Raw genomic sequence first — 26,167 nt, forward strand, 5'->3', positions numbered from 1 at the left:
TTTCACGGGAGATTTTTACTATCATATATCGCGGTAATATAACCGCCTTCCCTCTTCTGTTACGAGTCCAACGCAGTGGTCTAGAAATTTTCCAATAACCAGTAGCATCAACTGGTCACAAGTAGCTTTCACAACCGAGGTATGATTTGTAATCTTGAATATTGGTGTCAACACCAGAGACATATGAATTAAATATAGCGGTGAGTTACTGTTAAATTAAAATTAAGACGAGAAAGTAATATTCATTGTGTGATTTAGTTGCATACGTACAAGGCTTCTACCAAGGATATCTAGATCTCACAAATGGCTTCTACACTCTTAGCGAAAAGAGTGTGTATTGACACCCAAAATGTGGTACTCAAATACATAACCTTACTCGGAATTATATTGCGGTTATAAATCCTACGTGTATACCTTCTTTAGTTCCTACGTGCAAGCACCGTATAGGCACCGGATTAGAATGTTGTGTCTGATTTATATTGTGGTGTAAGTCTGAGGTAGGTTCTGGTTTCGCGTACCAAGGATGTATATTCACACCCGTATATTACTGGTGATGCAAATACACACTTTTCTCGCTTCAGAGTATATACAGTACGATTACCATTCATATTATTCTCAGCACATACGAATATTATGGGTCCTCAATTTGATATATTTACCATATCAAAGCATCACAGTATTTCACAGATTTATATATTATTTATTGTTATTAAATAATTCGCGTTGTAATAATAATAATAATATTATCAATAATAAAGATACTGGTTAACTCCATCAATGGAGTTCGACATTATATCCAGATCTAGTTATCATCCCTGTCTCTATCTTCATCATCGTCCCCCGATCGTTTTCTACAGTCAGTGTTACACTTCTCTCTCTGACGCGTCGACCCTTGACACGGTAGAATCATACAGTAACGATTCCTTATTCGCACCCCGTCACAATCTTTGTTGCATTTTGACCACAGAGACCACATCGAGAATCTAGCTTGACAGTTCGGAACGCCGTAACAAGACCTTTTGTCTTCCTTCGGTCCGCGGCACGAGGTCGGATTCGGCCCAACACACGTGCGGTATCTTTTCTGAACTGGACTGTTGCAAGTTATGCTGCATTTCGACCAAAATCCCCAAGGGCCCCAATACGCCGCGGCGCCTGAATATTGTTGACGTAAAATCTGTCGCGGGAGATAGCAAAGATTACGGTCACAGCAATCCGTTATCTTCCCGTCCAAAGGTGGAAAATTAGGTATTCTTACGATAGTAAAGGGACACGGGACCGGATAAAGCTGTATGTTGGCGTCCGATTCGGCGTACATGTTCTGGCGAGTGATAGGCGGCGCTTGTTGTCCTGGAAAATGCGGGTGACTCCACGTTTGCGATGATATAAACGCGTTCGGGTTTGGGTTTCTAAACTGCGAAGGCGGTACCGGGTAGATACCTTGCGCTGCTGTTATTCTCGTGATTTGCTGAAATGGATTCGCGGGGGTTTGAGAATACTGCACGAATGAACGTTGGTAATTGACTTGCTGCATAGGATTCGGCGTTGTGTTTGGCCCGGGAAACTTGTGAAGCTGGGCGAGTACGTGCGCTGGCAAGTTAGGTTTCGCATTAGGACCGCCTTGCTTCGGAGTGTACGCGTCTGGATGCAGTTTTCCGTACTTTTTGAAATTCTCAATTTGCGTACGCCAGTTGTCCGGTCTCACTTTGCCCAGCATGATCTCGTACTTGAAGCTATTCACGAGATGAGACGGTAATTGGGAAGCGACTTTGTATAACTTGTTTAGGATGATATTTCGAGTCACAGCAGGGTCGATTTCGCATCCGGACGCGAGGCATTGGTGATATTGATCGAGCAAGTCTCCCGGTTCCGCGTAAGGATCCATGGGCAGGCACATTGGCTGGCCGTATAAATCGAATGGCGAGTAGGGTCTCGCGCGCGGATGGACATAATCTGATCTAAGTTTCAGATGAGTTATTCTAGGGGGGTAGAAACATCCGGTGCCAGGTCGCCAGCAGCCGCCGATTAATCCGCATTCTTTTGGGAGAATATCTGTGAACGTAAATACATAGTATTAGCACCTTACTTTGAGCGTATAGTCATGCAAATAGCGAGTCATTGCCCGCATAACATGACTTGACGTTCACTGACCTACAAGAAGGCTAGGCTGTCTCATCACCGAACGATGTGGCCTATCCAGAGGTGGTTAGTAGCGAAGTCTTATTACTAATTTCACTTCTACTTATTTTTTACAACTTAGAAGAAGAAATTCAGTAGCAAAGTACATCTATATTCTTCCAGAGTAAAGTCGAGTAAGTTTTTCCTACACTTACACTTCTACTGCCAATACTTACTCAAGTATTTATGATTTTAGACCACTGTAGCCTCTGCACAGCATTTCACATGAAGCTATTCTTCCTTTTAAGTTTTGGATTTTGTAAACTGTGAAGTAACTTTGGGATGTATTGTCATCGCTTTTACAACTGAAATTGTCATACCAACTGGGCGAAATATCCCTAAATCACGGTAACTGAATGCATATTCAAAAATTTGTGGTGTAGCCTGATTAGTAGGGCAAGTTTTTGTTGCAGTCAAATCCGTGGAAAGTTGCATTTATTTTTCACAAAAGTTGCACTAAAAAGTTACATTTATGGACAAGTCCCCCGAAATTATTAGGATATGAGATACTAGAATCGTTTCGCATCCAAGGCACTGTAGCAAAACTCAGTGTAGGTGAATTTAACAAAATAAATAGCCTGAAAAAATTGACCCAGTGAAAATATAATTTTCGGCGGCCTAGCCTGAAATATCTTCAAATAAGAAGAGGCCTCAAATTGAAACGATAGTGAAATAATTTAGCGATCTATTAACAGTATCCAGTAAAAAGTTGGTTGCATGAAAAATAGAAGAAGAAAAAAACTTGCAAAAAGTTGCAGAAAGTTGCATGAAAAACAGAAAAACTTGCAAAAAGTTGCATGACAAAAGAGAAAAGTTGCAATAAGTTGAAAATAAGATTCCTCCAAACGGCTTGAAACACCATGCTACATAACTTCTGAGTATTTGGGAAACTGTCGGAAGCTGTGAAATATAGTTGCAAAAGTTGCAAAAACTTGCCCTACCAATTAGTCATTTTGCGTTAGTATCGACGGTTACAAAAATAGCAACCTTTGACTAACTGATAAAAGTATGCGATCCAAACCTCTTTTTGAAAGTATATTGCGCGAAAATATCTAGCGAAATGAGTGTGTGTATTTTTCCCCGTGTACCACCCCTGATACAGGTGTGAATATGCACCCATGACACGCGAAGCCAGAACCGACCTCAGATTTATGCCACGGGATATGTTCAACACAATATTCTAATCCAAATTTTGCATGCTCATGGGATTTATGCCCTCGTTATAATTATGATTTATGTTCCTTTCGGCTCTTTGGGCGTTTTCGCTAAGAGTGTATACTCGCTTGGGTGTTTTTGATATATATCTACTAGGGTTGTCCATAATTTGGAAAATCTCACAAATCTTGCGTATCCATGTCTCATTGTATAGATTATTGATAAAAGTCGTCGATGAGCGTGCAATAAGCTCACAGGAAAGTGCAGCATCTATCACTATCACTCCTATGTATTTGGATAGCAGAAAAAATACTGAAGTATTTCTGAGAATGCGTACAGTGTCACAATGGCATCACCGCTGATCATTATATAGCAACGGCTGGTTAGCTACTGATTATACCCCGTATTGTCGTTCACGTATCGTCGTTGACGGTATTCTAGTGTATGATTAAGGGGCCAATTAGCGAATGTTTGCGTGGTCGACGAATTTAGCGTGGGAAGTAAGGAGACTTATTATTGTAAACGACGTAATAATGATCTCAAGTTTGAATGATCTCAAGTTTGAATCTTCTATTGCATAAACGATATCCACATACACATACACTACTATCTGTGCAATGTACATCCCGTATGAAAAGGTAACAATAACTGCAGAAATGCTAAAATTCTTTCAAAAGCTATAGGTCTATATGTGTTCATCTTTTATTCTCACTACAAACTTTGATTACCTAACATATCAATTATTTTTATCATTGAACAAGGGCACATTACATACATCTTATGGTCGTTGATTACCTGACCATCCTGCGTGCTTCGGCTGGTACCCGAAGTAGTGGAAAATATCCAGCGTCGAACATTCGATCGAGTTTCGTTCGATTTCATTCCTGTTTGATTTGATCAAGCAGTCTGTTAGCATCGGGTTCCAACCTCGAAACTGAAATAGGTCATGTATTGGTGAGTGTCCGAGAGGAATATATCGATGATATTTGTACTATTTTTACATCTACATAAATATGTACTTGTCCTTGTATATGCCCATGCCTTTATATCAGTGGTCGGGAACTTTTTCGTCAAAAGAGCCATGTTGACCCTATATTTTCAATCGTAATTCTGAAAGAGTCATATAAGAATTTCGAGTGACTCTTACGTCACAATTGAGAAATTGTGCGCGTGTAATAATCACGCCAGTTGCTCGACGTTGGAGGGCGCGAGAAATTGACAAAGACAGTATAAATTGTCACTAGACATGTGTTTCACAACCATTCTGAAAACACGATTGTTGAAGATTAAACTTATTTCGTATTCAAGAAAGTCTGCCAAACTCGAACTCCAGCAGTCGCGCTCAACGGGGTATAGGCTGATTTCAAATTCATTTGAGCAAATTTTTGATATTCTTTGAAGATTTAGAGCAATTCCCACGTACAAGTCATTCATAGCTTTGGCAGTAGCCTAGAGCTCGGTGCGCTGGGTAGCTGTTGTTAATAGCTGGCGAACTGCACTGCCTACGTCGACACCGAATTCAATTAGTATGTGTTGGCGGCCGTAGACATGCATATTGCAATTAAGAATTTACTCACCAATTGTTGAGAGATTTTAATTAATCTTGAAACTTTCTTCGCGCTACGCGTAATTAAACACGACTTCATTTTTTCGATTTTAACATAGTAGCGCCCTTCTCAATAGGAGCCGGAATCGTCACGAAATAACAGCATTCAACAAAGTGACTATAACAGTTGACCCACCCGAAGATGAATTGGCATTTATAAATTGCCCTCAATTTTCGAATGCACTCCTTCCATTAACTCTACCGGTGAATCTGATCACATGGGCTGAGAAAAGATAAATATTTGGTAGTAATATATGTGATACTGCTACTGGAATTGATTCGTGGCTCAGAAAAATTTTCGCAATCCCACCAACTATTCATGACATTGCCACTCGCGATCAGCACCGTAACTGCCGCACCCCAAACCCCCGAATTGGGGGGGGAGTGAGCTCGAAGGGGGCCCAAAATTATTTCGTGAATTAGCATAAATCATAGAGTATTTTTTGAAAATTTATGCAACTTTTTCAAAAATTTTTCGCGCTGCGCGCGAATTCAAGTAGCCATGTATCTTTATTATTGGGCATTGGGCCATGACCGCGCCACGACCCACCAAGACATACAATCAAGTTTTAGGTCATATAACATGCGACTCCAGGAAGTGTGCCAGAACGATCGACAGCGAGAAAACCTTGGCCGAAAAGGTCTATGCCCTTATGCTGACCAAAGACTTTGTTATATATACAAAATGCATATAGGTTTAATTGTCCATTGCCGCCTAAATGACTGGCGTCGAATGTTCCTGTCTTTGCAATCTGAACCTCACAAGACAAATACCATCCCGCTGGGAAAAATTTTATGCCAGTGAAGAGATACCAATTTGAAATCGTGTGCGACTCTTAGTTTAGAAGCCTACGTTTGAGCGATTCAATATTTTTTGATATAGCAGACTGAAAGTCACGAAATAACATCATGTAACGAAGTCATATCAACGGGTCCGCCGAACAGGTCCGTCCCGAAGATGTTTAATTATTATTAACGGGCCCTCCCGTTTTCTAGACACTTCACTCAGCTCTACCGGTAAATCTAATTACGTGAGTAGAGAGGACAATAAATTGATAGCATAATATATATGCAATCGCCGATCTGATTGACCGATTTTATCACAAATTATCGAAAATTTTCGCGCTTCGCGCTGGCTCACAATACAGTACAGATGATTTCGTGACAAACGCGAACCACGTGATGGAGGGGTCGTTTCATCACTCTATGGGAGCCCAAGACCAATGTTTTGGGGGGCCTGACGTGGTGCTGTTTCGTTCCTACCAACGGGCATACGCCCGAAGATGTTTAATTTATTTATTATTGAGTGGTCCTACCTTTTCAAACACACCTCACTCAGCTCTACCGGCAAATCTGATTACGTGAGCAGAGAGAAGATAAAATTGATAACAAGATATATGCAATTCCCGATCATACTGACCGATTCAGTCATGAATTCTAGAAATTTCTCGCGCTTCGCGCGTTTAGGCTGATTCACTAAACAAACTCCCAACGCATATAATAAATAGCGGTAAACAGGTTATCGCCGGAGGAGGGTCTGGGGGGCGAAGCCCTATGGGGGCCCACGACCAAAGTTTTTTTTTTGGGGGGGGGGAGGCTGGCGAAGTGCTGTTACGGCCCTGCTCGCGATTTCGGTGCGTACAATAGGCCTAGTGAAAAGTAGAATAGTCCGGAGTTCACCGAGAATGGATATGGACAGTTCAACCATAGTGTAGGGCCCTAATACATTCTGTGGACCCAGTTCTACCCTTAAAAGTCAAGGAAAGGCTGATAAGGCGTGCTCGCTTGTACCGAAGCAAATAGAAAAAGTATCAACAGCGCAGCGTTTCTCTGCGACGCGATTGCACATGTAAAAAATTAAAACCTCGATTTACCGCGAAATGTTTGGAAGCACGGTAGCCAGACATTTCGTGGTAATCTAACATTACCGTTAGTCAATGTAAATTTAACTTACACTCGTCCGGTAATCTCACTTTACACGCCAGACTGTAATGTTACAGTCACCTCCGGTATATCTAATCTACATGTCCTCCTGTACATTTGCGATCGAGACTGTCATTTTACCGCCTACCTACCTACATGCTGTTCCTGTAAATCAGGATTACATACCAGCTTGTAAATTCACGTACATCCATACCTATCGCAAAGCAACCCGATGCAAAAATATCGCAACATTTTCTTCACATCCACAAAACGACATTGGAATAAACTGTATATTCATTCATGATATCACGATGAAGTGGTTATCGATGGAAAAATATTGCTGCTGGAGGTCTAATTCTTCTTTGGGAGACATGCAGTAACACGAGTGGTCTCAAGAAAACGTGAATTAATTCCACCACCGGCCAAACTTCCAATTGTTTCTTTTTCTCGTTCTCATTCCTTCTGTGTAAGTAGTATCTTGCAGTTCCACTAAAAAGAATTCGTGCGTAAGTAGCTATATAAAGCAAAGTTCCTAACCTGGACAGTGGACATGACATTATAAAGACTAAGACAAATAGGCTAACAAAAATATAACATGTTTTGAAGTACCGGTACTGGCACATTGTGTGATGACGGCTCCGCCTTTTACATGACATAGCAGAGATTCATGACTTTATCTCTGTATTGAAGCAAAAGGTTCCTAATTTAAGGTGGCATGTGTGGCAAACAAATCCAGCAGTGGATGAAAACATATCTATGCTATGGCCCGAAAATGACATTACCAAGCCAACAGTTTCATCTCCTCCGCAGCGGAGTATGTGATCACTATATAAGTCGACAAATATCCCAAAATAGAACAGAGAATGCGGCGAATGAAATATATCAATCATGAAATCTAAGTCATCGAGGGCTGGTGTGCAGAGTCAGATATTCACGGTAACAAATACTATGTAGTACTGTATTACCTTTTAAGATGCGCATGCCATTCAGCATTCCTAGGAATCTTCAACGATCGTGTTCACTTTCTTCAAGCACAAGCTTCGCTCCACCCTTTGCTCAAATCTCACTAATGGCCACTGGCCAGACGACACTCGAACGATTTCGAAATAAATGGTATTCATCCGCTGACACATAACACCAATAATATTTACTGGCCACGTTATAATGTTTGATCTGGGTCGTTTTTTCCATACAGAAACATTTATCATTGCATATAGTCCCCTTTTTCATCTAATTTCGTATAAATTGATGTATATTCCATGTGTTGTTCACTACTTACTGTACTTACCTAACCAGACGCTGCTTGTGATGTCACAGTTGTGCGTTGGTTGTTTACTACGAATCTCAGAAAAAGCAGTCACCTAATGTAACCTATTACAGGTCGCCTTGTCCGCCACTAACAAATGGTTAGCTGAGCATGCGGTGCTGATATTTTTAGTTTCCCCGAGCAATATTATACATCCAGAACTAATTTTCTAACTTAACAGCCTTATCCGTGACAACGAATGTAACCAGCGAGACTGGCCGTACAGCCATTGCCTTATAATATAATATGGCTACGGTGTACCACATTAGCTACGATCGTCAGTTATTTCTTGTACCCTACTAAGCTTAAATTGATACTAGGGCCAACAATTTCGGTATGGCAGACCCCAGTCTCGCAAACGAGGTTCAATCAGGTCAAATCACATCTATAGAATGATATATCAGTAACATTCAGTTCTACGTATACATTGGCTGCAGCGATTTTGAAGCTAATCAATTTTGCCAATAGCCCGGTAAACTGCAGTAACGAGTAACTGTCAGTAATTTTGCGAAGAAATTCTGGTAACTTACTTTACAGCTATATTAAGGTAATATTACATATCAAAATGTAAAATGACAAGCTACGCACAGTAATTGGCTGCGACCGGTAATTTGTGGTAAAATTTACAGAGATTTCCCAGTAAATCTACCAGATTTTTTACAGTGTAGCTATTGCCGCGACGTCAGCTGATCCCACTCTCGCCGCTCAGCCGCATCCTTGCTCTTGAGTTTCTCTCTCGTTTCGACATACAGCATTGTTGCGTCACACTGCCAATCTACTCAACAATGAATAATTTGGGGCTGATTGTGGGGTAGGGCTGTTCAAAAATAACTTTTTTTCCTGAATCTTGCTGGTTACTTGATTAAATCGTTAGGTTGCCTTAAAAAACGACGCACACCAAATTTGAATTCATTCCGACAAATATTCGCGGGTTACGTAGAGTTTGAAAATTTTGGATTTGCCCAAAAACGCAAAAAAAAAATTTTCTCAAATTTTTTTGCCAACCCCATGAAATTGTTGGGCTGTCTTCAAAAACTATGCAAAACAAATTTGACTCAATTCCAAGCCGTAGAAGCGGAGTTATTCCAGTTTTTCGGTGATAATTCTTGGATTATCCACCAATCAAGGATAATCCCAGAATTATCGAATAAAAACTGAAATAACTCCGCTTCTACGGCTTGGAATTGAGTCAAATTTGTTTTGCATAGTTTTTGAAGACAGCCCAACAATTTCATGGGGTTGGCAGAAAAATTTGAAAAAAAAAATTTTTTGCGTTTTTGGGCAAATCCAAAATTTTCAAACTCTACGTAACCCGCGAATATTTGTCGGAATGAATTCAAATTTGGTATGCGTCGTTTTTTAAGGCAACCTAACGATTTAATCAAGTAACCAGCAAGATTCAGGAAAAAAAGTTATTTTTGAACAGCCCTATTGTGGGGGTTCCAGGGCCATGAGTGGAATAAAATTTATATTTTCGTAATCAGTGCAGAGTTAGCTTTCGATTGATACCCGATTCATCAAATTTATTGCTCGGCAAGCCGGTCAAAAATAACCGTCAAATTGCCTGTAGCCAAATGGAAATTGTGACGTGATACAATTTCATTGAACCGTGAGATTTGCTTGTGTCGACACCATATAGGACACTATGGTTCAACATAGGTATAATGGGTTCAGATAGTTCATTGCGGCTATGCCCTGGAACGCGACCTTGCAGGTGATATAGGCTAAGGTAGAAAATTTCCCTTTTTGTAAGGTGATTCTTGCACCACCTTTAAAGGAGGGCACAGTTTTTATAGTGTAGGCTACATAAGTAATCGAAATGCGGCCGTGATGAGAAAAAAGGTGGCCCACCTCTATATTAGATGCTGTGATCTTTTTGACATGACGATAAGTGCAGGGGGAGGGGGGACAGGATGAGGAGTCATGATGTAATGACTCATGTTGATGAGTGGTGCTCGAGAACTCGACTCGTCTCGAAGCATAATAACTCGATTCCTAATGAAATCGCTCAGGTACACGATATCTCCCCAACCCGACTATTAGGCCCAAAGAACAGACTTTCGCGTTGTCACAGTTGATTACTTACGTCCTGCGCGAATTTCCTCGCCATGTTGTGAAAGTGCTCGTTCCGAACCGCCAAGTGACACACCGGCACCTGCGGCAACACCGTCTGTCCGTAGTACTTTCGATAATTGAAAAGCACTTGATCGAAGCAACAGCCAGGTTGTTGAAGGCATCGTCTGGCGTCGCGATTGAGTCCCGGGTTGTTGTTGCATGGTATGCTGTCGGAACATTTCAAGAATAGCTTAAGTGCGTAATGTTTCTAGATTACTTCCACCTTTACATCACAGCTTTCAGGTGAAACTTTCTATTTAAAATTTTGGTGTTCAGAAAGTAGAAAGTATTTGGGGATGTGTTTACATCACTTTTATATAATTGAAATTATCATAATAACTGTGGCAAGCAGCCGTGTTTCACGGTAAATGAATGAATAGTCCAAAATTGCGCCTATTTGAGCCGTCATTTACGTCAGTTGCTAAGATGAACCCGACTCCAAAAATAGTCACCTCTGATTACATACTAAAAGTATGCGACCCCCAACCAATCCAGTTTCTGAGACTTACTTACTTCATTTTCTACTTTCACTGGAGTCTTGGAGACGAATACTTCTACTTATTCTACAATAAGTGTTTTACAGCTAGTGATAGGCTAATTGGGTACCAAACGCTTACTACAAACTTATACAACCTACTGAATCTTCAAAATCTGCATCTAGAACTTACCAGTTTTAAAACGCGCAACTATATAACTTGAACTACACACTTTTCGAAATCTGCATCTATAACTATAAGTAAAACTACTAGGGACGGTGTGAACGTGAAGTTCGCGTTCCCATTCGTGTGCGAACCTCGGAAATTGCGAGGTTCGCGTGCGCCAACGAACCTTGGTAGGTTTTGCTCTGTGAACATTTTTCATAAATTACAAATTTTCACGCCACTATAACATCTTTGGTGGAAATTCTTTCCATTTAAACTTTGGACCACTCTCTGCATGACTCTGGCAGCATAAAAAGAAACTCAGCACTAAACTTGCATGCAATTGGCCCGCAATTGTCGATGATTGACATCAACGAAATTAAGAATAAAAACGGAATGCATCGTTGTCTGATGTGAAAAACATAACAGGCGAAATGGATCTATTGATTTGAATACTGTATTATAAAACCCACCCGATTGAGGAGTTGAATACTGTATGAATTGCTATTGTGGTCATATCCCGTTCGTGTCTTCGTCCAGATTGTGGGGAAAGCGATAGAGAATATTAATTTTATGGAATTATTATTGAATTTGATTGTTCCAGTTGATATATTTGGTGTTGCTTAAAAAGTCAACTTTTTCTTCCGCATTGTAGCATATTGTGTCCTGAGTAGTCTCTATGTATCGAGTACATTAGTATATGAATTTACGGAAATGAAGGAATTGGAATTAGCAATATAACGCCACATGATGGCATAGGAAGGCTACTTGCTGACTGTTCACGTTCGCGTTCACATCGAACCTTTCAAAAAGGTTCGCGTTCACACGAACCAGAATATTTCAGGGATACGCACCATCCCTAAAACTACTCAAAAAATGTTAGCTAGCTGACCGTAAACTATTTAAATTGGTAGTTTGTACAAGTCTGGCTGACTAAAACTGACACCTTCTCCTAAATCTATGTTTGGATATCGGAGACAAAATGCTAAAGACTAAAGAGAATGCGTATGTCTCCTTCGTCTTGATCTATTCGTCCAGCTTGCGTTGAAATCTTACCGTTGACAGTACGGTACGTCGACAGGGCATTTGAATCTTTTCTCAATCAGTTTCCGCACGCTGCATACGTAGGGGAATCCCAGTGTTTGACATCCGTCGTCAATCAGATGGGAGGTGTGGGTGTTTCCAAATACATTAGGCGGCACGTACTGTCCGTCGTTCGACGGAAATTGCCCCAGGTTCAATACGAATCCTGAAATGAAACCAATTCTTAGGAAAACTGTTAACCGCAAAAAAGGGCAAGATGGATCGCTGAATAGTTCCGCTAGGTAGCAGAGGTGCGCATTTTTTTGAAAAAGTTATATTGTAGTACTATACGGTTCGACCGATTATATTATTACATTGCATTACATTACACTAGGGTAGGGTTGCCATACGTCCGGAATTTCCCGGACATGTCCGGAATTTCACTGTAAAAACTGCGTCCGGGAGGAATTTCTAAAATATGCCTAAATGTCCGGAATTTTGAAGTAAGCTCATAATTTTTCCTAAATCAACATAAACAATATTATTTTTGGGCAGATTTACGCTACATGAAATTTCTCTTCGCGCTGCGCGCGATTTAGTAACATGTATATTGCTTTTAATTTGGGGACTACGACTACCACCCTCGCAAAACTGCGATCAAAAATTAATAAAAATAACATTCAGTTACAGAAATGAGTCTAATTGTTATCGCAATTACAAGATAACGATATGATCATAGAGTCGGTTTAGGCCGTTTGGACATGAGTTAACGATGTAAAATTACGCTCCTTGCATTTTCGAAGTCATCATCCTCCACCTGCTCTGCCGCTAACTCTGACCATGTGGTCGTAGAGAGGATAAAATTATATAGTAATATATGGAAGAACCAATATTATTGACATATATCATTCAAATCATTTAACGTCCAGATGCATATAGTAAAAGCCCCAGAAGTTGCATCGATTATGATGGGCTCAAGATCAGTGATAATTTGGGCGGGAGGAGGCTGAAAATGTGGCTTCGGCCCTGGTTACAACCTACAACACAGAACAATATACTCCTGAACCGGATCGTGACCACCTCTAGTCAATAGACAAAGCTTTGCTGGTGTGACGTCATATTATCCACAATGTGCTCATACCACATTCTGAAATCCGCTAGTGGGCGCTAAAAAGCGTCCGGAATTTGGATTACAAAAATATGGTAACCCTACACTAGGGTTGCCCTGTTTTGTCGATCAAATTTCGGACACTCTTTAGCACCCACTATCGAATCTACAATGAGGTGTGAACTCATTATCAGTCAATATGACGTCACACTAGTAAAGCTTCGCCTATCGACTGTACAGTAGAGGTCGACCGATTATCGAAATGACCGATTATTGAGGCCGATATTTTGAGCTTTCCCGATTATCGATATCGGCCTATGAAGGCCGATATTGCGGCCGATATTTTATATTTTAAAAAAATACAAAACTATTGGAAATTCAATGCTCCGTCTTCTCAATCTCAAAAAATCGACGACGTAAAGGGTGATACATGACAGATTTACCCTTGCAGGACGAATGTAACTGGGTGACCATGCAGAGAAACTATGCTTCCTGCATTACAATCTACCTTTTCTGTGCTGATCTGCAATTCTGTATGTTTTGTTTTTTGGGTTATCCCAATTTTCAACGAATGTGCACGATTAAGCAATAATTCTTTTCAATATCAGCTTTCTCGTTTGTTGTTCAGCTTTCTGTGGCATGAACAAGTGCCATCGTGCCTAATATATAATATTTTTGGTGTTCTCTGCTCGTTCCATAATAACATCGGCCTATGATATCGATTATCGGCCTGTGAGTGCGCCGATATATCGGTATCGGTATCGGCCTGTAAAAATCAATATCGGTCGATCGCTACTGTACAGTAGTGGAGTGGAACATGGGTTTTGAATTGGCCCATCTCTCATGTGAGCTCTGGTTATTGCTTGGGCCTGCAACAGAATACTTCATGGGTCGGATAAAATCGTCTGCATGGTGGACGTTATCCGTCCACTTTGTGTTTGACAGCCCTGCTATACTGTTAGGTCGGTGCGGTTATCTGGTTGTGTGTTGTAACCAGGTCCGAAACAACAATTTTTGAGCCCCCTTCCGCCCAAAAATGCACTAATCTTTGGCCCACCATCGGATAATCGATGCAACTTCTTGCGGGCTTACTATTATGCATCTGCATGATATAATTTGTGAAGGAATTCGGTCAGTAATATTGGTTCTTCCATTTATTACTAGAAAATACACTAGTAGATTGCACATCCGGTGGATTCCAATCTTTTATGGCCGCGAGCTCATTTCCAATTTGAAAATGCTCCATGGTCCAGCTCAAAAAAATTATAGGCCGATTAATGAAAAAGTCAGCTTGCCCAGACTTACTCACGGCCTATTTTGGAAGTTGATGACGTCCAACATCCTCTCGATCCCCAGAACAAAGGCAAACGACCCCCGGTCCAGAACAACTGCCTTTGACTAAGCATCCAAACGACCTTAACCAACTCTAGGAATATACCGTTACTCCGTTATCTTATAATTGCAATTAGGCTACACTTAGACTTATTTCGGAAAAATTTCAAATGGCATAAATCTGCCTAAAAATAATATTATTTATGTTGATTTCAGTGTTGGGATGACTCGAGTCAACTTTTTCGTATGACTTGACTTGACTCGAGTCACTTTGCAAAAATGACTTGACTTGACTCGGCGCTTCAGAAATGTGGATTGACTCGTGACTCGGAGCAAAATTTACGAGTCAATTTCAAGTCAACAATAAATAAATTGTGTCGACTAAATCACTGTATAATGTGTATGTTCGGATAATTCGCGATACGCCATTGGCGCGAGAGCAACTAGTCATTCATTTATTATACGTTCCACTTCCACTGGCCTTCATTGTTACATCACAAATAAATTGGCCGCAAACGAAATGATCAGAGCATACGTTGCTGTGGTAGTAGTAGATTAATCGAATAAGTATGTTTCTTAGATGGCGCAGTGCTAACCTTTACCAACCCTCTTGTACTTAAATCGAATGAATATAGTTTATGTGTATACATTCTCACGGATGTGTAGATGGGTAGTGTATTGTACCATAACATATCAATTTGTTTAAACTTTTCGAGGCTTCGTATTCGGCCCTCTATTTTGGCTGATAATAACAAACTGTAGCATGCAACTATTCAGTTACTCACGTATTGTATTAGTGCGAAACAGTGCCTTTCACTTGTATATTTACCCTTATATTCGTCGTTGTTTGGTTCAAGATAAAGGTTACTTATTCTGTTTGTCACACATCTGGCAAAATGTTATGACTTAGAATCATCACTCATCCTTCGAAAATTCAATTTGACTTGAATTGTGACTTGACTCGTGACTTGACTTGACTTGACTCGACTTGACTCGAGTCACCTCCAAAAATCGAGTGACTTGACTTGACTCGAGTCACATTCGAAAATCGATTGACTTGACTTGACTCGAGTCAAAATCTGCAATGACTCGAGATGACTCGTGACTCGAAGGTAGTGACTTGATCCCAACACTGGTTGATTTACGAATAATGTTTTGGTCTACTTCAAACCTTCAAAATTCTGGACATTTAGGCATATTTTAGAATTTCCTCCCGGACGCAGTTTTTACAGTGAAATTCCAGACATGTCTGGGAAACTCTGGACGTATGGCAACCTTACATTAAATTATTAGAGTATTATTACATGACTCTTACGCATTATGAGGTTCTCTAATCCTAAGCTTATCTTCCTGCACGCACGCGTAGATATATAGTTGCGCGTGTGTGAATGTAATGACTTTTTGTTGAACGTGACATGCATTCTACTTGAGAGTATGGTGGTGAACTTTTCGCCCCTATAAATTGTTTTACAGTACATGATTTGATGTAGGCCTATAAAGTTTTCAAACCTATAGAACAGGTGTAGTTCAACCCAGAATAATCGTTTCCGACCCTCTCCTGTATACAGTGTATGCTACCATCTTTGAGAAGTCATACTAGTATTTGCAGCGTGAGTGTTTTCACTAATTCAAAATACCAATTGAAATGCAAAGTCGAAACTAATTGATAAAGAGTATCAATATAATAGCCACAATGGACAAGCGATAAAAACTTACGAAATGCCGAAATTAGGCGAGCATATCTGTTTACTGAAGGAGTGATGCGGAAAGATAGCATAAAGTGGGTATGGGCAAGCAATGAAATCGACGATAACCGTGTCCCGCATTACCTCCCATTGCTCTTCGTTCAGCCTCTCTTCTCTCTGGCGCCGTGCCATCTAGTGTGATTACACTGTCGCTGCTAAACGGTGTCAGTTCCCGAGAAAAATAACGATCCAAATCAAAGCCAATATCGTCGAAATCGGCATTGACGGAGTTAAGAGACTTTTCCTTAACTATTGTTTGAACATCTCTTGTTTTAATCCTGACATATTTTCCGTTTCCGAGTGCCCCAGTAGCGAGAAGAAATAATTGACACGTTACTGCTATAGCCTTGAGAATCTTTAAAGTTCTTATATGCTGCAGTTCCATAATTCCTGACTCAAGCTATCGGACAAATGAAGCAAAAGCACGACCCTTATAAACGACAATTTGTCAACGTCACGTCCAGAATCCGAGATTACACCTTGAATTAAGTCTAGACAATTACCATGTCTTTGTTGAATTTTCTGCTAGCATATGTGTTGGAACAGGATAAAATAACAAATAATTTTCGCAATTAGCGACGTTTGTAACATTTCGTAGCGACGTTCTTAAGGAATTAGGAGATGGAATTAGCAGCTAATGTCGTAATTACGGTGATGCTACAACTACCAGCATCATAATGGGAGAAAAATGATATTGTCTCGTAATTCCATTATCCAATGCGGAAGTTAATCATCATCCACATTCCGTGGGATTCCTATTTGACGTCAATAATGTTGTCTTCCAAGTTCCAACTATGTATACGCGTTATCCGTGCGTTGGGCATATATAAGCTACAGGTGGTCTATTTATCAAAAATTGTGTAGATTTTCAAGATATTTACTGAAATATCACTACCACCTCGGAGAAGATCGCTTAGTTTGCTAATCCACCGCCATTGGCGCGAGAGACTCCGGTTCGACTCTCGACAGTGTAGCACGTTTCAAAGTGTCATAGGTTTGTCTGGGCTTCTACTCCCCTGTGGTCCATGAGCGATTATGTTTGAATTCGCATCCTGACGTTACGCGATGGCACATGCTCTTTTTCACAGCAAACAATTTATAAAAGGTCATGTTCACACGAGCCTGAACTTTGTATAGCCACCTTCTTCTCGTATAGTATCAGTATATTGTTTCTTAACCTTTACGTGAGGGACACTTACGCTAATCTACAAGTTTCGGCAACCCCAAATTTTCGATGAGTCGTAAGAACAAAAATTGACCGCAATAGGGGAGATGTGGTACCGATGGATCAAAAATCGGAAAATGATCGCTGACCCTGAAATGTTCAGCCGAAAACAGCAGATCTTTTGCTGGCTCGGCACTTTGATACAAGCTCTACCTATCGCGCACATATACATGAATATCCGTCTTCTCAAAAAATATTAATGGACGTTCAAAATTTGTTGCTCGAACGTGTCATCGGTCCCCACCCGGTGGGTCCAATGACACACGACCCGGGGACCTATGACACATATATACCCTGAAAAACTAAAATGTGACTACTTTTCTTTCTCAGTATTATAATCTAAGCTACAGCAAGCCAAAGAAGAATGTTTGGTCGCAACTGTCAAAAAATAGAATAAATATTAACTCAAATGTTGTCATAAAATCACGTTTCGATTTAGGCTCGGACTTATAAATTTGAGGGTACATACATATTGCATGAAAATCGAGAGTGTGACTTCCAAATACCTCGCTATAGCGATAAAACATCATATGCAATTATTACATAAAGATTTTCTATACGTAGGCATGTTTCATTTGTTTCGTGATTAGTATGTTTGATTATTTTGCTTGATTTGTATCATCGGTCCCCACTAGGGTTGTTCAGATTTGAAAAATTGTCAGGAAACTTCAATGCTTGTGACCAAAATGACGGTTTAGTACATAAAAACACTTTTATGAGCAATTTTGGTCATCTTCATCATGATCTTCAATCCCCGAAAACCCCCCAAAGATCCATGGGGCAATTCTCCTTACTGCTGGATATGTAATGTTGACCACGACACCGGTTTATAGCTTTTGTGACGTTATCAGTTGAAAACGGCCGTATAGAGATAATATATTGCAATAAAAAAGTCATGTTTTCAAAATTGTACTTGAATGCAGTCCTATTGAGGCCACATGCTTATCGATTTCACTCTGTACAACCTGTCTATCATGCTCATGGGAATCATGTATTGGTTGCACCATAGACATCGGTTTGATTTCGATCGAACATTGGAGAAGCGCCGTTGGGTTGCAATTCGTGAACAAATACTGATATTCCCAGCTAGTTTTCAGCCATAAGATATTATTCAAAGGTATGTAATGTCAGTAATACTTTTCTAAACTTCAAATCATCTGTAAAATACCGAGTTATCTTATTTTATGGTAGACTGCAATTTAGTTGCAGAAGAATGTCTGAAACAAAGCGGATATGGGTTTTGCGGATCAACCATAAACAATATTCAGGTCTGCCCACTATTTGGTCTGATATTCTGGTCACTATTCGGTCGGATATTCATCTGAGTGCATTAGTCACTCCAAGTAACCGACTCTAGATGAGGTTCTACTATATCCGCCATATCTGAAAGAAAATTGCTCCGGAACTACCACAACGCAGGACTGTGTCCTTCAAACTGTTGAAGAGGTTGCCAACGTATGGAATATGACAATAATACCTATATGGCAAGCACTGAACATTGTGTTGATGCATTGTTTCAGGCATTTTTCTTCAACTAAATTGCCGTCTACCATAAAATAAGATAACTCGGTATTTTACAGATGATTTGAAGTTGAGAAGAGTATTACTGACATTACATACCTTTGAATAATACCTTATGGCTGAAAACTAGTTGGGAATATCAGTATTCGTTCACGAATTACAACCCAACGGCGCTTCTTCAATGTACGATCCAAATCAAACCGATGTCTATGGTGCAGCCAATACATGATTCCCATGAGCATGACAGACAGGTTTTGCTGAGCAAAACTGAGATGCAAGTGGCCTTTACAGGACTGCATTTAAATAACATTTTGAAAACATATCTATTTTATTGCAATATCTCGTCTCTGCATGGCCGTTTTCGAATGATAACGTCACCAAAGCTATAAACCGGTGACATGGTCAACACTACAGATCAAGCAGTAAGGAGAATTGCCCCGTGCATCTTTGGGGGCCTTTCGGGGATAGAAGATCACGACGAAGATGACCAAAATTGATCATATAAGTGTTTTTATGTACTAAACCATCATTTGGGTCACAAGCATCGAAATTTCCTGACAATTTTTCAAATCTGAACAACCCTAGTCCCCACCCTACGAATTTTATACATAAATCGAAAAATGTCCACTCAAGGAAAGTACTGAAAAAACTAATAGGTGCCATTATATAGCCTGATACAAGCCCTAGACTTCACAGCGACACAGTGGAGGAGCCCAGATAAACCTACGAAACGTGCTAATGCCCAGACTCTAACCAATGTCTGTCTTGCCGATGACTCTAATCAGAATCCAGTATCACTTCTAATGATGATCGCTTCATGCCAGCATGGGTTCTTCTGATACTCTTTAAATCCTTAATCCAATCGAAGTTACACTATGGCATCCTCTGTTGGGGGGCTGCCAGTAAAACTGCACTCAAGCCACTGCAAAAACTACAACATAAAGTACTCCGAATCATAGCTATAGGGCCCCAAAGGGGCCTGGCTGCCCATCCAACAAGTCGCTGCTGAAGAGATTCGGCGTCCTAAACATAGAAGATATGCGGAAACTAGAAATCGCCAAGTTTATGTATCAGTTCCACTGCGGTCGTTGCCCCGAATATTTCAATGACTTCTTTACCTCGGAATCAAAAGCGCACAAGTACAACACACGCGCGTCCACGTCGTCCAAATATCATATGATCGACCGAAAAGATCATCGCTCTATCAAATATGCCGGACCTGATGTGTGGAACAGTATCCCGCCGGCCATCCGACAGTCGACGAGCATGTCCACATTCAAGTCGAAATACAAGCAATTACTACTAAATAAATACAGTCCATCCTCAAGATTACCGGACCACGACTGACCTATCGATCTCGCTTCCCACGACATGCCGCCCTATTTATTGTCGCTTTCTTTTTCTATACTATCTTCTTTACTTTCATTCAGTGTGCATGCCTCCTCTTTACATCGCCTAGGCCAAGGTGGGTGTCAGATTCCATAGACTGCTCCTTGTCGCTTCGACACCTTCCTGTCTTTTCATTGTATCGCATTTTTTTGTGGTGTATTGAACTGATAAAATTGCTAATAAACCAATGATGATGATGATTGTTGTTGACCAGTATGAGAGACGACATTCTGAATACAGTGATAGCCGTTATATTCCACGGTGGGAGCATTGAAACCTCATTTCAACGTAGAATAACAGCAATACGGGTGATCGCCAATACGACATTTCTGTGAAATAGCGATCGACGATCGGGGTAGCAGATTATTGTATCCTGAATAGTGACGGAGTGGTCGTAAAATACGCGGTAATAATCAACTTAACGACTATCAATCAGTTTTGTAGCTATTAAGAACTTCGTACCCCCAAAGAAGGCATTTCGCACTCGCTGGGGGTGTGAACATCTTAAGATTTTCACGATTCAAGATCTATAGTTATTACACAGAATTTAAAAAAGCGTCTTCGATACCGGCTCTTGCCGCATCGTAACGTTTTCCAGATGGAAGGTTACTGCCAGTATGCCAACATTTTGACCAGGGTGGGTGAGTCATGAATCGCAATTTGAGACAGAGAGCGATTTTCTGAGGTAGGCCTATGCAATGACCAATCAATTTGAAAAATCAAAAGTATGATCATTTTCATGGTTCACGGAAACTGCCAAAGTATGGAAGAGTATGGAAAATAATTTCCATATCATACCATGTTTGCACACTTTATTAGGCCTACATAGCCTACCGGCATTTCGTTTCATACCATATACTTCCATCATTCCATACCATGCCCCGCCTAATCCTTGTGTTGGCCTCGAAACGACCAAATCGTTAATGCAAATTCTGGGAATTTTCAAGCGCAGGTATAAGTTTCAGCAGTGGTTAGCAGCAGAGGTGGTCAAAGTAGTCAAGAAAGCTACTCAAGTAGAAGTAGAAGTAGCGACGAAAAAATCAACTCAAGTACGAGTAGAAGTACTTCTTCCATAAGCAGCCTGAAACTATTTGAAGTAGAAGTAGAATTGGCTGACTTGAAATCTACTCAAGTAAGTAAGTAGCTGTGAAAACGATCGTAGTTCGTTCGCATGGATTGTCAAAAGGTGCAGATTGAGCTATGCGAAAGGTGCCGAGCTTGATTAATATTGATGCATACCAGGAAGTATTCAATGTTCGACAGCATAAGCATTAGTCCGCGTCATAGGATGAAAATAGGCTAACCATATTTTGGATATCTAAAAAGAGGACACTTTTTCAGAAATTCCACCAGACTTGCAAAACCGGAGAAGAATTCTCAAAAACCGGTGAATTTTTCCCACTTCGTGATCGGTTGACTAAAAAAAAAAGGTCATCTATTCCGCTCAGAGCTGAAAATGCCGTTTTTTTCTCCACATTGCCAGGTGGATGACTAAAAAAAAAAGGTAAAAAGGTGGTCATCATTTCGATCAGAGCTAAATTCACCGTTTTCTCTCCGTAATACCCGCTGCGGCTTCACTTCTGTGCTAATTTTCGGCATATCACTCGCAATTTGCTCTAAATCTAACCTAAATTTTCAAAAAAGAGGACAAAATCTCAAAAAAGAGGACAAACGGGCGTCCTCCGAGGACACTTTCAAAAAAGTCAAAAAAGAGGACAAATCCTCTTAAAAGAGGACGTATGGTAAGCCTAGATGAAAACGATAGTATTGATATGAAAATGCGATACTAATCTTCTATTTGATCGAACAGCACGTTTTAGAAAATATCATGGTATGGCGCACTTCCCACTATTATAAGGCCCGTAGTTTAGTCGAAGAGCAATACGTAGAAGTTGTATAAGATACGGTGTAAACACTTTGCGCGATTAGTAAACGTTAATAAAAAATACAGTGTACCGTAAAAATGCCATATTGTGTGGCTTTATTTCCGGAAATTAAAGGCACTTGCTTTTATACCTCAACATGTATGTTATCCAGACAAAATAACTGATGCTAATTGGAACTCAAAGTATTTGATACTAGAAATTGAAAGTTAAATATAAATACTATTTCTAAAAGTGAAAAATGTATTTCATGTCTTTATCCAGAATATTTTTAAAGGTGGTATGCTAAAACAGCTCCAAAACTAAAAAAAAGTCAGAGTCCACTTTTCAAGACTAGGACACGCCATGTAGGCCTACTGCTAGATTACGATACGATAAGTAAATGCTAGATTGCGAACATCAGTTTGCAGCGTTATGATGAGCCATATATACTGTGATGAAATATTTCATATCGGCGAAGGGCGACAATGCGTTGTGAACGGAACCACGCCAACCCTCTACCTAATATATAATCATCGATACTTTCGTGAAATCATACTGGTTACGCCGTATACACTGAGCACGAATCGCGAAGAAAATTTTGGGTTTTACTCAACTTTTATGAAAATTGAATGTAGATACTCCGTGAAAACAGTCCCGAAATTGACCAGGCTATCTTCCTGATTTGAGGATTAAACTACTTCTACCTGACAAACTGAAAATAGTGAAAAGTAAGTAAGTAGATCACAAAATATTACGAAGTAGAAGTGGAAGTAGCTAAGATCAGACCTACTTGAGTAAGTACCAGAAGTAGAGCAAAACTACTTGAGTATGCTTCGAAAAAGTAGAAGTACTTCGTTACTGACCACCTCTGGTTAGCAGTCAATTTTAGATGTGGAATATATAGGCACTCGTTGAATTTGTTATTATATGTCTCGACGCGACACTCCAACGTTAATGCGAATTGCGGTGAAAATAATAATCAATCAATCAAATCAAACACAATTAGACAATTAAAATTGTACATTGAAAAAACGAAATACAAATGAAGAACATTTGAATGGTAAATCATTTCCCTAAAATCATAAGTCGTCACAGCATAGGCTAACAACAAATCGATGCATCAATACTGTGTTGTTAACTTACACAATGGAATGTTAATTTCACTTAATGCGAGTGTGAATTTGTGGTATAGGGGACTTGGTGATTTCGGTATATTGAATTCTGCGATTACTGAATTCTGCATGGTAAATTTGGCACTTGGCACTTGGCATGTATCATTAGAATTCTAATATCTATATTATTATAAATATATAGCGATGCATCAATAGTGTATTAATAACTTCGAAAATTCATTTGAGCGTGAATTTTTATATACGTAGTGTGGGAATTATACGCCTCATTCAAGAACTACATTATAATAATGGGAGTTATTGTTTCGATTTTTTCTCAACTTGTTAGCTGGTATAGCCTCTTAGCCCAGCATCCAAATCATGTCGTACGCAGTACGAAGTAGGCCTACGCACGTTAGCGTAATGACATTTCTTCAAAGCCGTGATCAATCCAAAGCATTATCCCAGAGACCAATGAAGTTGTCACGATCGAAAAAATACCAAATGATTGTTATGCGGTGTACAGCTGGTATTATTTTCTTTGTGGTCGCATAAAAGGTACATATTTGAACTCTAAATATCATCCATGCTCATTGCTCGTAAGTCGTCATAAGAGTGATCAGGGTTGCATTTGAAACAAAAATCAATTAAAAAGAAACATGTTTAAAACAAGGCCCTAATTTAAACATGTTTTTTATTGTTTTTTTAAGCCATGACGTCACGAATATTCAGTTGTGACGTCATAATGGATTGACATCGACAATTGAAAATATAGGGTAAATCTAGCTCCTTTGACGAAATATCTGTATTATATCTGTTGAAACGACTATTTTGAGGGTTCCAACCATCTCATATCGATGTACGTCAGCTAAATCGGGTGGTGTAAATGTCCATGAGCTCATACAACATGTTTTTTTGGAAAGTATTATACACAATTATGGCATAATTTCACAACTAAAAAAAACATATTTTTAAAAAGGTATTTGTTTGAAACGCTTAAAAACATGTTTTGGACAAAGTGTTTTGAAACACCGTGAGTGATGCGTGAGTGCACAATATATGCAGCCATCCTTCCCGAAGATGATATGTATGTAGTAATTAATATTCACAATCACCAAGTGCCTAATTTAGTAAGTGCCAAATTCTTCGGTAACGGTAGCCGAAACAGCCGGTGCCGAATAGTCATTTCAGAAAAGACGTAACAACAACAACAGCGATCATTTGGTTATAATTTTCATCTGCACAAGTTACACACAATGTACAATTCGATAAGACACAATGCGATGTAGTGAACAGATAGGAGGATGCCGAATGATACGCATCAGTAGCGATCCTTTACTTCAGGGGTTCTCAACTTCGCATGTACAACGGGCCGCATTTTGCCCGCAAAAGACGCTGCGGGCCGCAAAACATTATTACCATGCATTTGTGAGCTTTTATCAAATGTAGGCTACTGGAGCCTATTTATTAGTCGTATACGGGCGTCTATAGTCCATTTTTATGCATTTCAAAGCATTAATGGTCACTTGGACAGCGTTCGTATGTTTTCAATCGCTGTTTTTTGTGAGAATATGCATCTTCTGGCGTCGCAAGTAAATCATTTCATTTAGAGTGCATTGCATTCATTTCCAAGTCGGTATATGTACCTTATTATTATTATTACACACGGTATTACTGTGACGCTTATCGCCGTTTAGGCCTTATTGTGCGTCACAACACACGCACTTTTTTGTTACAACAGAGGCCATTATCACTTTGAGCTATCAGTGAAATGAGAAGAAGTCTGGCGTTTCGGGGTCATTTCAGAGCAAACCAATTAACCCATGTCTTTTCCTTCCATAGCTGGAGCCCTCCACCACTAGTTACAGAAGTCAACTTTGTCAAGTTGATGTTTTTCGCTGGCCACCTCCCCACGTTTGCCATGCCAGCATTCCTTCTGCAAATATGTCCACTCTGATAAAATGCACCAAGAAAATTAGCCATGCAATGTCTGTGAAGTCGGTGGATTCGTCCAATGCTAGGCTAAAGTAGTATACACGGCAACGTGTTTCAGAACATGCGATAAAATGTCGGCGTGCTACTCTTCTGGTCACGGTTGAATCGGACAACTTTAGCTTCAAAATTTGTCAGGTAATGTTGTCCTTGCTGCTAAGCAGAGTTCCCTCTAATTTTTGACGAGTCTGCGCACACTCACCAACTTAATGCGCAGACCCTTGGATAATCGTGCGTAAAGACTATAAAGATGTCACTATTTCGGATTTTTGTGCGCAACTTAGATTTTCTGTGCGCACAGATCGTGTCAGCACTGCGCATTTGCGCACGTGCCCAGCTTGGAGGAAACATTGCTGCTAAGTCCCGGAAACAGCAAATATTCGCACAGTATGTTAAAGTATTAGTGAAATCACAACCTTCACTAGCAGAGTAGTAATTGCGTCCGTAATGAAAGAGGCCGCGGGCCGCAAAATATACCTCTGCGGGCCGCATGCGGCCCGCGGGTTGAGAACCTCTGCTTTACTTTATCCAGGGATATATAGAGTTCTATATATCCCTGCTTTATCATCGACCTCTTTTCTACTAGTTCTTTCCATTCCTTGTGAGTGCTTTCTTTCTTCGGGTCTTTTGTCTGGGCTTTTTTTTAGGCGGGGAAGAGGAGCCCAGATGAACCTCCGATGGGAATCGAACCCGGTACACCGGCGTAATAGGCACTTATCGTTACCACTACGCTATCTCCCCGGGAACACGCGGGCAACACTGTCCGAAATGGAAAAAAGACAGCTTTTGGCTACCCCGGCATAGGTATATGAACTACAATTCGCTAATGAAATTCTTGCGGCAATATGGCAATTCAAGGAATGGCCAACTGTATCGTGTAGGCTTCTCTCCACGATCGGTTGAACACCGCTGCGTCTCGATCCGTCGAATTGCTCGA

At 40.3% G+C, this 26,167-nt stretch overlaps 1 protein-coding gene, 2 long non-coding RNA genes and 1 pseudogene across 4 annotated transcripts in view; 1 reads left to right on the top strand and 3 right to left on the bottom strand.

Annotated features, from left to right (window-relative positions):
* LOC145456561 (uncharacterized) overlaps window positions 1–26,167 on the bottom strand; it is a 390,319-nt gene that overhangs the window by 126,385 nt on the left and 237,767 nt on the right. The window lies entirely within an intron of this gene.
* The window catches only part of LOC145456563 (uncharacterized), a 134,857-nt gene that overhangs the window by 51,064 nt on the left and 57,626 nt on the right, over window positions 1–26,167 (top strand). The window lies entirely within an intron of this gene.
* LOC145456548 (trans-1,2-dihydrobenzene-1,2-diol dehydrogenase pseudogene) overlaps window positions 1–26,167 on the bottom strand; it is a 355,453-nt pseudogene that overhangs the window by 4,216 nt on the left and 325,070 nt on the right. The window lies entirely within an intron of this gene.
* On the bottom strand, window positions 529–16,558 carry LOC145456539 (uncharacterized). The gene is made up of 5 exons (XM_080334679.1): window positions 16,214–16,558; window positions 11,978–12,170; window positions 10,252–10,447; window positions 4,126–4,264; window positions 529–2,049 (listed from the first exon to the last, which is right to left on the bottom strand). Exons 1-5 carry the CDS (start codon window positions 16,512–16,514, stop codon window positions 803–805), a joined length of 2,076 nt encoding a protein of 691 aa, XP_080190805.1. The 5' UTR covers window positions 16,515–16,558; the 3' UTR covers window positions 529–802.

Source organism: Botryllus schlosseri, chromosome 14, assembly GCF_051294905.1.
Source record: "Botryllus schlosseri isolate E-star chromosome 14, Bs_hap1, whole genome shotgun sequence".
Taxonomy (NCBI): domain Eukaryota; kingdom Metazoa; phylum Chordata; class Ascidiacea; order Stolidobranchia; family Styelidae; genus Botryllus; species Botryllus schlosseri.

Bases quoted from the DNA above. Each gene is read 5' to 3' on its own strand.
- LOC145456539 (XM_080334679.1), bottom strand. From the start codon at position 16,514: ATGGAACTGCAGCATATAAGAACTTTAAAGATTCTCAAGGCTATAGCA. The intron at 10,448-11,977 runs GTAAGATTTCAA...ATGTTCCGACAG, and splicing joins GACGTACCGTACTGTCAACG to CATACCATGCAACAACAACC. The intron at 2,050-4,125 runs GTAATCAACGAC...TTACGTTCACAG, and splicing joins GAAGCACGCAGGATGGTCAG to ATATTCTCCCAAAAGAATGC.